Source organism: Odontomachus brunneus, unplaced genomic scaffold, assembly GCF_010583005.1.
Source record: "Odontomachus brunneus isolate Ranch 3 - 2012 unplaced genomic scaffold, Obru_v1 Obru_scaffold_001, whole genome shotgun sequence".
Classification (NCBI taxonomy): Eukaryota; Metazoa; Arthropoda; class Insecta; order Hymenoptera; family Formicidae; genus Odontomachus; species Odontomachus brunneus.
In genome coordinates, this window is record NW_022639451.1 from 1,176,276 (window position 1) to 1,185,154 (window position 8,879).

The following is an 8,879-nucleotide window of genomic DNA, read 5'->3' on the forward strand; positions in this document are numbered from 1 at the left end:
CTCTCTGTTGCGACCGCACACGATAGCTGCGGATAATGATCTGCCGTTGTCCGAGGCGTGTTATTACCTGAGCGGGTTCATCAGCTTCTCGGTCACGTAATCGTCGCAGAAGGAATTCTCGAAGGATAAGTAGAAAAAGTAGTTGGGCTCGACGACGTCGCGAAAGCAGTCCCAGGTCTTGTGGCAGCTGTACGCGCCGCATTTGCCGTAGATGTCGACGCCTATGTGCTTCGACAGCTCCTCCACGTATTCCAGCCGGCCACTTTTGGCCTGGCAATTGCTTACAAACCAAGTTACCAGCTTGCTCTTACCCCTGACGACGTCCAATATCGCAGACGGCACCTCCTCTACCGCTTCCTCCACACCTGCGAAAACTGATTAGTTCTCGCGCGCTCGGCAGGCTGCTTATACATATGAAAAAGTGTACACCGTTTCGGCGAACTCGTCATCGGCATATTCGCGAACGCGTTGCAAATTTTGGCTTAATTAATTAATCGACTATTTACTTGCGCCAATTGAACGGACTATACGCGAAGCACGATGAAGAGAATGCACGGACTGAAGGTGAGGATTTTCAGCCGCGGGTGTTCTAGTTTTCACTGGTGATTAAAATTTACCATTACGCCGAGAAATATTGACGCTTAATTTGGAGGAATATTTTCTATCCGCACAAAAATCAAACTATTAAGGTTGGCCCAAATTAGATTTTTAAGAACCAGAAATTCTGTTTCTTTCAACCACACGGCGTTTAATTATGTTATTGTCACGTTAATCCAACCTATTTTTTTTCTCCGACTATTGATTGCAAAACGACGAGTAGGGAAAAAATGTACGTCGTATTCTCTAAATTCCTTGAAGTGAAATTTCTACTCGTGGAGAAGTTGAGTGACCACAAAATTCTTCGAATTCGAGTGATTTTTTTAGGTTAAATTAGTCACACTGAACAACTAAAAAGTGAATTTTTCACTTGAAATTGAAGTTGAGTACTTTCCAAATTTCCTGGAATGAAATTTCACTCGAACAGTGACCACAAAGTCATTCAAATTCGAGTGATTTTTTTCACTCTATAGAGGGAATTCTCTACTCTCTGAATCCTCGAGTGAGTACTTTCCACTGAAATTGTAGAATGAATTTGATGCACTCCACATTCACAGAGACATATTCGCTCTAATCAATTGAAACATTCGGTCATACGGATTTAAAATCCACCCCAAGCTTGAGTGAAACACCTACGATTTCAAGTGACGGTATTTTCATTACTAGTTCGAGAGACTATCATTTTTCATTCGTTTTAAGTGTGATTTTACTCCAAGAAACTTGAAAAGTACTTTTCAAATTCTAATTTTCTGGAATGAAATTACACTCGAAAAGTAAAGTGTCCACAGAGCCACTCGAATTTGAATGATCCTTTTCACTCAATAGAGTGTATTTTTCTCTCTGAATCATTGAGTGAATACTTCCCCTTTAAATTGAAGAGGGATGTACTCCATATTCACATGTTTACTCTAATCTAATCTAATCTAATCGATTGAAACATTTGCTTATGTGGGGTCAGAATCTATTTCAGGCTTCGCACACAGTGAAACAGCAGTCTTGGGGTTTCAGATGACAGCGCACTTTCATCAATACTAGAGACACTGCTACTTGTCGTTTGTTTTAAGCGCGAATCCACTTCAAGAAATTTAGAGAATACGAAATAAGGACTACCCTACCGTTTTTATAGGCGCTCCAGTCGGGGTCCTGGGCGGGCGCGACGAAGTTGCCGGTTTTCGCGTCCGCTATGATCCCGTAAGGCCACAGTATGTCACTGTCGAGCCGATACGTCATCGTGAGATTGAAGTAGTCCTCGTAGTACTCATAAGGTATCGCCCTGTTGGCTGGGCTCTCCAGGTTAACGTACACGTAGAACTGTCTCGTCCTGCGCCTCAGCGGCACCCCATACTCGGTCAGCTCATTGCCGTGGAAGAGAATCGCGTCGTAGTCCTCCACGTTCAGGTGGCCGCGATCGTTGAAGATCTTGCACCTGTCGATGGGGCACTCGTGGAAGATATCGCCCTCGCCGAAGTAGAAGTTCCGATCGCCGAACAGCGTGTTCCACAGGAGAATGCTCTTCACGCCCGTCCTCCTCAACTCCTTCGCCCGGTCGACTTTCTCGTCGTCGGTGCGGTTGTCGGTTAGGTTGGCGGCGTCGAGCGCGGGATCATCATCCGCTTCGTGGATCATGTACGTCTTGTGGTACGTGTTCTGAATCCTCGCTCCGTCGTAGAAGACCGAGAGGTAGACGCACAACGTCGCGATCGATAGCGCGATCAGGCCGACGAAGTACAATTTTTTGCGCATTGTGTCGTCTCGCCGCTGCTCCTCCTCGTGGACGCTCTGTCCGCATTTCTTGCAGCACTTAATTGCCGATATCATTGTAAATCATTGTAAATGAGTAGGTCAGGGGCAACGATCTGACGCATCATCGTCGCGCGTCGTCCGACACGGTGTATATGCGATTACGTGATCGGATTCGTTGCTACGAGCACTCGACCAGTCCTCCCATTCATTACGACGGAGGTGTATAACCCGCTATATAGAGGAAGGAAAAGAGAGAAAAAAAGGAGAGAAAGAGGGAGAGAAATCTCAACGTAATTTATCGGATCTCGTTTGCACGAATGGCGTTCGGTAGATTTCGACTATCGGTTATCGGCATAACAAATACACTTTTCGCGAATGTCTCTCCGAGCGCTGCTCGTATAATGAGGCTACTCACGGAGAGAAAAGCCCGTTTGGATCACGGAGGAGAGAATTGCGCTCTGTATAGAATGTGCACACAAATGCAGTTTCGACAGATATCGCGGCTCGCGCACAGAGAAACGTACCCCGCTACCCTCGCCGGGATGTCTTCGTGCAGAGGAAAACGAGAGGCGCGCGTAAGGAAAACTTCCTCCCTTCAGCAACTTGGATTTACTGCCGGTTCAAAAAGACACGGAATGAAATATCGCCCGCGCGAGACACTCTCGTCATACTTAATATTCGATCTCACGTACCAATTACGACATTCCGTTGCAAACAGCGTTGCAACTGATTATTCCTTTCTCCGGGAACAGCGATTCCGTCGATTTCTCCCTGGTCTGTTTGGCTCCATAAAAAGCGTGAATAGCGGGCGAGGTAATTCGCGAGGTAATTAGCGTATGGTCATTCGACGCCGTTCTTATGTTCTTCTTAAAAGTGTAAAGGAAAATTACGTCGTAACTATCGTGCGTTGTATTTGACACTTATGAAGGCACTTTGTTGAACTGAAATTCACTTCGTTTTTCATTCGAAACGTTTTTTATTGAAATATATCACACTGCTGAGTACTTGGAGAGGTGAGTTTTCGGATTTTCCGCTCGGGACTCTTCGGCCGCTTTGTGTGTCTTCCACGCGAGGACACACTAATTGCACGCTCTCTTCTAATTAATTAACGCCGGTGTGGCGCGTGGGAAACCGGGCGGAGTCCTCCTTCGTCTTCGCGCGGATCTGTGCAGAATAGAAGAGTCGGTAGACGCATTGATGCACCGAGAGAAAAATACTTGAAAATTTATTTGTGAGGTACAAAGTTTATGTTTGCGAAACAAAGTTGATTATTTCTGTAAAATGTAACATTTATTTCTGCAAGCAAAGTTTACATATACTACAAAAATTAATAAATTTTTTAAACATTTCTTCTTTCAATGTACACGAAAAAAAAAAATTAACGAAGAAAATAATTTCATTAGTGTAATTGAATTTTCTGTTGTCAGAAAATTTGTGATAGGAACAGAGGCCAGATGAAAAACTCGATTGTTATACACTGAGAAAAAATGCTTTAAATTTATTTATGGGATATAAAATTTATTTCTGTGAAATGAAATTTATATACGGTGTGATGAAAAAAAAAGGATAAAATATTTTAAGGGGATGTTGAGTATGTCCCAAAATAAGTAAAAAAGTCTTAATAAACATGGGTCCGCAAATAAGCCGTTTCTGAAATATCTGTTCTGATTTTATTTGTCGCTAACTTAATTTATTTTATGATATATGTCACAAAAAATAAAAGTTCTTCTTGCGTATGTTCCAAAAGTTGTATCAAATTTTGCAGAAAATGAAATTGTCATCGTATAAAGCGCTGAAATATTGCATGAATATTTCTTCTTGGAGCAATTACTCCGGCAAATATAGATAGATCTCCCAATTTGAACCCGCTGAATTTTTTGTTTGGGGCTATTTAAAGAATCTGGTGTATGCAGAGTTAATCAATAACTTGGGATAATTATAACGTCGCATACAAGAAGCCTACATAACAGTCAGGATGAGCCCAGGTGTGTTTGAAAGAACACGAAATCCCTTCTTGTGCAGATGCAGGGCCTGCATAGATATGAAAGAAGGTAATTTTGAGCATTTTCTTTAATAAGGTAAGATAAAACATCTGCTGTGTAATTTTTTGCACAAATTATAATAGAAATTAACTTTAATTTAATAAAAATAAACTTGAAGTAGTTAAACAAAAAATGATAATATTTAAAAACGGTTCATTTGCAGATCCATGTTTATTATAACTTTTTTACTTTTTACTTTACTACTATTTTGGGTTATATACTAAATCTCCTTAAAATATTTCATCCTTTTCTCAATACCCTACATATTTCTGTGAAATATACAATTTATTTTTGTAAACAAAGTTTATATCCCACAAATAAATTTTCAAATATTTCTTTTCTCAATGTGCATGAAAAGAAAATAACAGAGCAAATAATTTCCTAATCGAATTTACCGTTGGTAGGAATAGTGACCAGATGAAAAACTGTTGTATACTGAGAAAAAATATTTGGAATTTAGTTGTGGGATATAAAGTTTATTTCTATGAAATGAGAGGTTTATATATATATATATTTTTTTTGAAAAATATAAAATTTATTTCTGCACACAAAGTTTATATTTCACAAATAAGTTTTCAAGCATATTTTTCCTAGTGTGTACAAAAAATAATTCAGTGTAATTGAATTTTTCGTTGTCTGGCATGATAGAGGCCAGAGAAAAAATTTGGTTGTTGTACACTGAAAATACTTGACATACTTGAGTATTTGAAAATTGATTTGGGGGATACACAAAAGTTTATTTCTGTTAAATAAAATTAATTTCTACGAAATAAATTTACGTTGCACAAATAAATTTTGAAATATATTTCTTTCTCAATATAGGAACAAAAAGATTGCTCTAGAAAGTTTCTATTCAGTGAATTGTTTTCAATGATTGTAACCAAGTTTTAATATAGCTGAATGTTTAGACAAATGTCGTTTGCTGTAAGAGAGATATCATCTCACGTCGTCGACGTTTCATCTGGCTCTCGACCAGTTGCAAGAACTGACATTTTTTCTGTTTACGTGACGCGACAGTTCTTATACGGCCGGGAAGTGAGTCAAGCTTTGTCTGTTATTCTTACGTCATGATGCAACGCGAACGACTTATAATAACAAATGAGAGCAATTTCCGCGTTGTTAATGACACATACGGTATAATCGTTCTAATAATCCGATAATTCTCGTGAAAGGCTTCTCTTTATTCGCGAGCGCGCTTGTAACGCGAGCAATGGGCTGAAACCTGAAATGCGAGCCGTAAACGTGCGTGTTAAGCTGCGAGCAGATACGAGACGCAACCTGCTCCTCCTCCTCCCCCTCCTGTCCCTCGCCTCCAGTGTCGGAGGACAGGCGATTAATTCGCTGCTGCTTGCGCGATGAAAAGCGCCCATCGTGCGAAACAGCAGAACTTTTCATGGGCGAATAATAATTGAATTCCTTCTCAAAAGACCGTAAAGGTTTGATGTTCTTTCGAGGGGGATAGATATTCCGTTCACTTTGTTACGCCTCCGGTATATCGGCAGGGCAACGCGACGGGGACGACCGGAGAGGTTTCGTTTGATTAAAAATTGTTCTCTCTCATGATATCGAACGTGAATACGTCTTTTTGTCTATTCGCCGTCTAAAGCGTGCTCGCTTTAATCTCACGTCGCAGTTGCGTTGGCGCGTTACGTTTCGGGTGGACGTGCAAGACGGACGGGACGGTTAATTAACATCGCAAACTGCGCGCGGGCGATAAAAAGCGGTAGACAAATGAACAGATCGTCGAATTCTGTTAATTAAGCTTTAATAATCTACGCTGCCTTCGGCGCTTTAATTAGGCGACCGCCGAAACAGGAGGAGGAGAATGACGAGCGAAGTAAAATAAATTGTAACTTTGCTTAAGCAGAGAAAGACAGAGGAAAAGAGAAGGAGAGAATGGGGAGGAGGAGGGAATATATATATATATATATATATATATATATATATATATATGCGTAAAAATAGATTACGATGACGGGATCAATGACATTATGTGACGCACGATATGTCAGCTGCTTCTGTTGTTTTACCAAGAGCGGCGAAGCGGGGATGAGAAACAGACACATTTGTTATTTTATCCCTATTTAGTAGATTTACTTTATATAAATACGACAGAATCGCGTGTGTATTTATATGAACGCTTATCGATCACATTCAATATTCAGGCGAGTTAATATTGTAGGCGAATGTGTAACTGAACCATTTAATCCCAATTGGCAATAATGAATGATTGCATCAAGCCGGAAGGCGGTTAATAGAGCGCACACGGGGAATTAAATAGTTAACGATTAATTTTCTACTACAATTACTCCCGTCCGGTTATCTCTGACAGAATCGTGATTAAAGATTGAACGTGCGCGACGTTCGTTCATTACGATTACGAATAAATTAAGCAAGTGACGATGCTGCAATCTCCGGGCGTTTGGCCGTCCAGAAGAATTCAGGTCGAAATCATGTCGAAATCGAGTCCGAATCATGTGGAAATCAGCAATCGATTTGACATTTCCAAGACATCATTACGGTGTCTGGAAGATATTATGTAGATGTCGACGACCTAGAGGTTATTCGTCTTGTATCGTCTTAGATAAAGTCGATTCATCAATATATCGACTCGAGTTGAATATAATATCGTCAATAATCTGTCGATATCTATACAGTATCTTTTAGATATCATATATAAATAAATTAGATATCACAATAATAGATCAATTATGTCAATTATACATTGACATAATATTGACAAAATATATGATACGGATCTGTCGTCCATGCAGCGTTGATCTTCCTCTGTATATCTCCCTAGCGACATGACGTAGGGTGCTGACACGACGTTGTCATATTTATTATCGAATTCTTATACAATAAAACTATGAAAATAAAGCTGCAGACAATCAACTAGGTATTCATGATATGCTGAAGTGTCGCAACATACTTTCAATAAGTTTCCCCACGTATTTTATATCCGATAGAAAAATCTCTCTCTTGAGAATTATTAAAAACACAAATCCTCTCAGCTGCATCTCGAAATGTATCGCGAAAAAGAATGTTGCAATCTTTTAGTCCCTGATTATACACTAACTACACACAATAAAAAGAAATAATATCAGCTAAATTTCAGTATTTAGTTCGAATTAAGCTAAAAAAGGCTAACCATTTTCCTATCATTATAAAAATTGGCTATTAAACATATAGAGTTATTAACTAAAATAAAAAGTACGTTTTAGCATGATTTTAACTAAAAAAATGGCAGCTCATCCTAAATTTCTCACACACTTTTGAGTTTTTGACTCTATAAAAAATTAACCTAGTAGAATTCGTCCTATTATGTTTTCCACACACAATTTTTTGTGTTGTTAATTGATAAATACTATATATAAGAAATTTTCTATAAGAAGTTATAACTCTCTCTATTAGGTATAACTTAATTAAAAATGGAATTAATCGTTTTTTCATAATCATAATGAAATAAACAATAAAACTACGGAAAATATAATTTTTCATTTGAATAATTTGTTTTTTATATACAATGTCAAATTATATCATTGAAAAATTATATATTAGTGTATTAGTTATAACATACATAGTTAATAGAAGAATTGGTATAGTGTATAAGATGCCTAGTTCGAAGTTCACACAATCTAGAAGACTCGGGTTTTGAATTTCATCATTGATAAGAACTTTTTTCAAATACGATATAACATTGAATCACTTAAATGGGTAATAATTAGAAAGATTTCGCCACATTAATTGTCTCTATTTAATTTCTCAGTTGCCACAGCTATGTATTAACTTCTTTGTTTAGTTATTTTTCTACGTGTAGAACTAACGAGATGCAATGGCACGCAGTTATAATATCAACTAGGTATTGATTAAATTATATCGATAAAATATGAATCTATGTCGTTTATGTAGCACTGATCTTCCTTTGTATATTTTGTTTGAAAAATCACTGTTGATATCAATTTCGTCATGATTTGACAATCGTCATGATTCACATCTTCTACACTAATTTATAGGATCAACTTCTGGGTGTTGGACACTTGGTTGTATGCCACTTGATTGTTATGCCACTTCCTCGTAAGATATTTGGTCGTAGATACGCACCTCTTTATTGGGCATTTTATTGTCTACGACAATTTATCGTTTGACATTTTATTGCTCACGACATATACAGGGTGTTTCACACTCTCCTCCGGGCATTTTGTGGGGACGTGAACAGGTTGAGGTGAACATAAAAGTCCATACCGTTTTGCGATATTCGCAATAATTATCGAGATATTAATTGTAGAAAACTTGTGAATGATCACGCAGAATATGGTAAATGAGTTATAGTAGCGACGACTGCCGTCGTGTACTTATACTTTAGGTCAAATTGAACAAAAAAGTCCTCTACCATTTACCAAATAATCACATAGATTTTTAATTATTAATTAAAGAAGATTATTGCACGATTTTGCGTGATAATGCACTCCTCTTCTTTAATTAATAATTAAAAAT

At 38.3% G+C, this 8,879-nt stretch overlaps 2 protein-coding genes across 4 annotated transcripts in view; one reads left to right on the forward strand and one right to left on the reverse strand.

Moving 5' to 3' along the window:
• LOC116847839 (lachesin-like) overlaps nt 1-8,879 on the forward strand; it is a 549,068-nt gene that overhangs the window by 316,904 nt on the left and 223,285 nt on the right. The gene's annotated exons all lie outside the window — the stretch shown is intronic.
• LOC116847694 (alpha-(1,3)-fucosyltransferase C) overlaps nt 1-8,879 on the reverse strand; it is a 60,271-nt gene that overhangs the window by 2,112 nt on the left and 49,280 nt on the right. For 2 of the 3 annotated variants that reach the window (XM_032823096.1, XM_032823009.1), the window contains exons 2-3: nt 1,713-3,504; nt 68-365 (exon numbers count right to left, since the gene is read on the reverse strand). In XM_032823096.1, the coding sequence (XP_032678987.1) occupies nt 68-365; nt 1,713-2,415 (1,001 nt within the window). In that variant the 5' untranslated portion in view covers nt 2,416-3,504. The remainder of the gene's footprint in view (nt 1-67; nt 366-1,712; nt 3,505-8,879) is intronic. The other variant, XM_032823180.1, reaches the window with a different exon arrangement.